This window comes from Mandrillus leucophaeus, unplaced genomic scaffold (assembly GCF_000951045.1).
Source record: "Mandrillus leucophaeus isolate KB7577 unplaced genomic scaffold, Mleu.le_1.0 Scaffold227, whole genome shotgun sequence".
Classification (NCBI taxonomy): Eukaryota; Metazoa; Chordata; class Mammalia; order Primates; family Cercopithecidae; genus Mandrillus; species Mandrillus leucophaeus.
The window spans coordinates 3,151,565-3,152,486 of record NW_012102332.1 but is presented as its reverse complement, the minus strand read 5'-3'; the positions used below and the strand labels follow the sequence as shown (position 1 = coordinate 3,152,486).

Here is a 922-nt window from a genome sequence, read left to right as displayed (position 1 = left end):
TTTTTTTTTTTTTTTTTGAGACAGTCTCTCTCTGTCGCCCAGGCTGGATGCAGTGACCTGATGTTGGCTCACGGCAGCCTTGTCCTCCTCGGCTCAAATGATCCTCCCACCTCAGCCTCCTGTGTTGCAGGGACCACAGGCGTGTCACCATGCCCGGCTAGTTTTTTGATTTTTTTGTAGAGACAAGGTTTCAGTGTGTTGCCCAGGCTGGTCTCGAAGTCCTGGGCTCAAGTGATCCCCCCACCTTGGCCTTCCATAGTGTTGGGATTACAAGCGTGAGCCACCGTGCCCGGGCTTTCTGGTTTTTGGCCGCGTAGAGCTGCCATGATTGTGCTGTGTACAAGTACTTTAGTGAGCATATGTTCTCCCTTCGGGTAAACACTTGGAGTGGAATTTGTTAGGTCTTGGGGTCCGTGTGTGTTCATAGTTTCCCAGAGTGGCTTTGCCATTTACACTTGAACCAGTGTGTGTGAGAATTACAGCTGCTTCTTATCCTCACAAAGCAGCTGGATGCTGCGTGTGTGGGGCGGATCACATGGGTGTTTGTGAGAGCCAGTAGCAGGGTTAAAGATTTTAGGGACTTCACAGAAGGAGGCTGGAGAGCGTCAGCAGAGGCAGCCTGGACCTTGGATCTGTAAAAGGAAGACACTGTTTGAAACTGCACAGCTGAGTTGGGGTTTTCAACAGGGCAGATGTGGGCCTTACACGGGTAGGTGTGTGCGGTGGCACACAGAGGCTGGGATAGCGTGGCCCTGGGGTCAGGGCTCAGCCAGCCTGTGTGCCTTCACACCTGCCAATGAGATCACTTGTAAATAATTTCTGTTTATAAATTACAGGATATTGAAGCCAAAAAAGAAGCACAGAAGGAAAAAGAAATTGATGAACAGGAAGCGAATGCCTCAACGTTTCACAGAAGCAGGAC

At 50.3% G+C, this 922-nt stretch overlaps 1 protein-coding gene across 1 annotated transcript in view; it reads left to right on the top strand.

Annotated features, from left to right (window-relative positions):
• HERC2 (HECT and RLD domain containing E3 ubiquitin protein ligase 2) overlaps positions 1 to 922 on the top strand; it is a 227,857-nt gene that overhangs the window by 75,695 nt on the left and 151,240 nt on the right. Inside the window, exon 18 of the mRNA XM_011981498.1 lies at positions 832 to 922. This exon is cut by the window's right edge and continues 2 nt beyond it. Coding sequence (XP_011836888.1) covers positions 832 to 922 — 91 coding nt within the window. The remainder of the gene's footprint in view (positions 1 to 831) is intronic.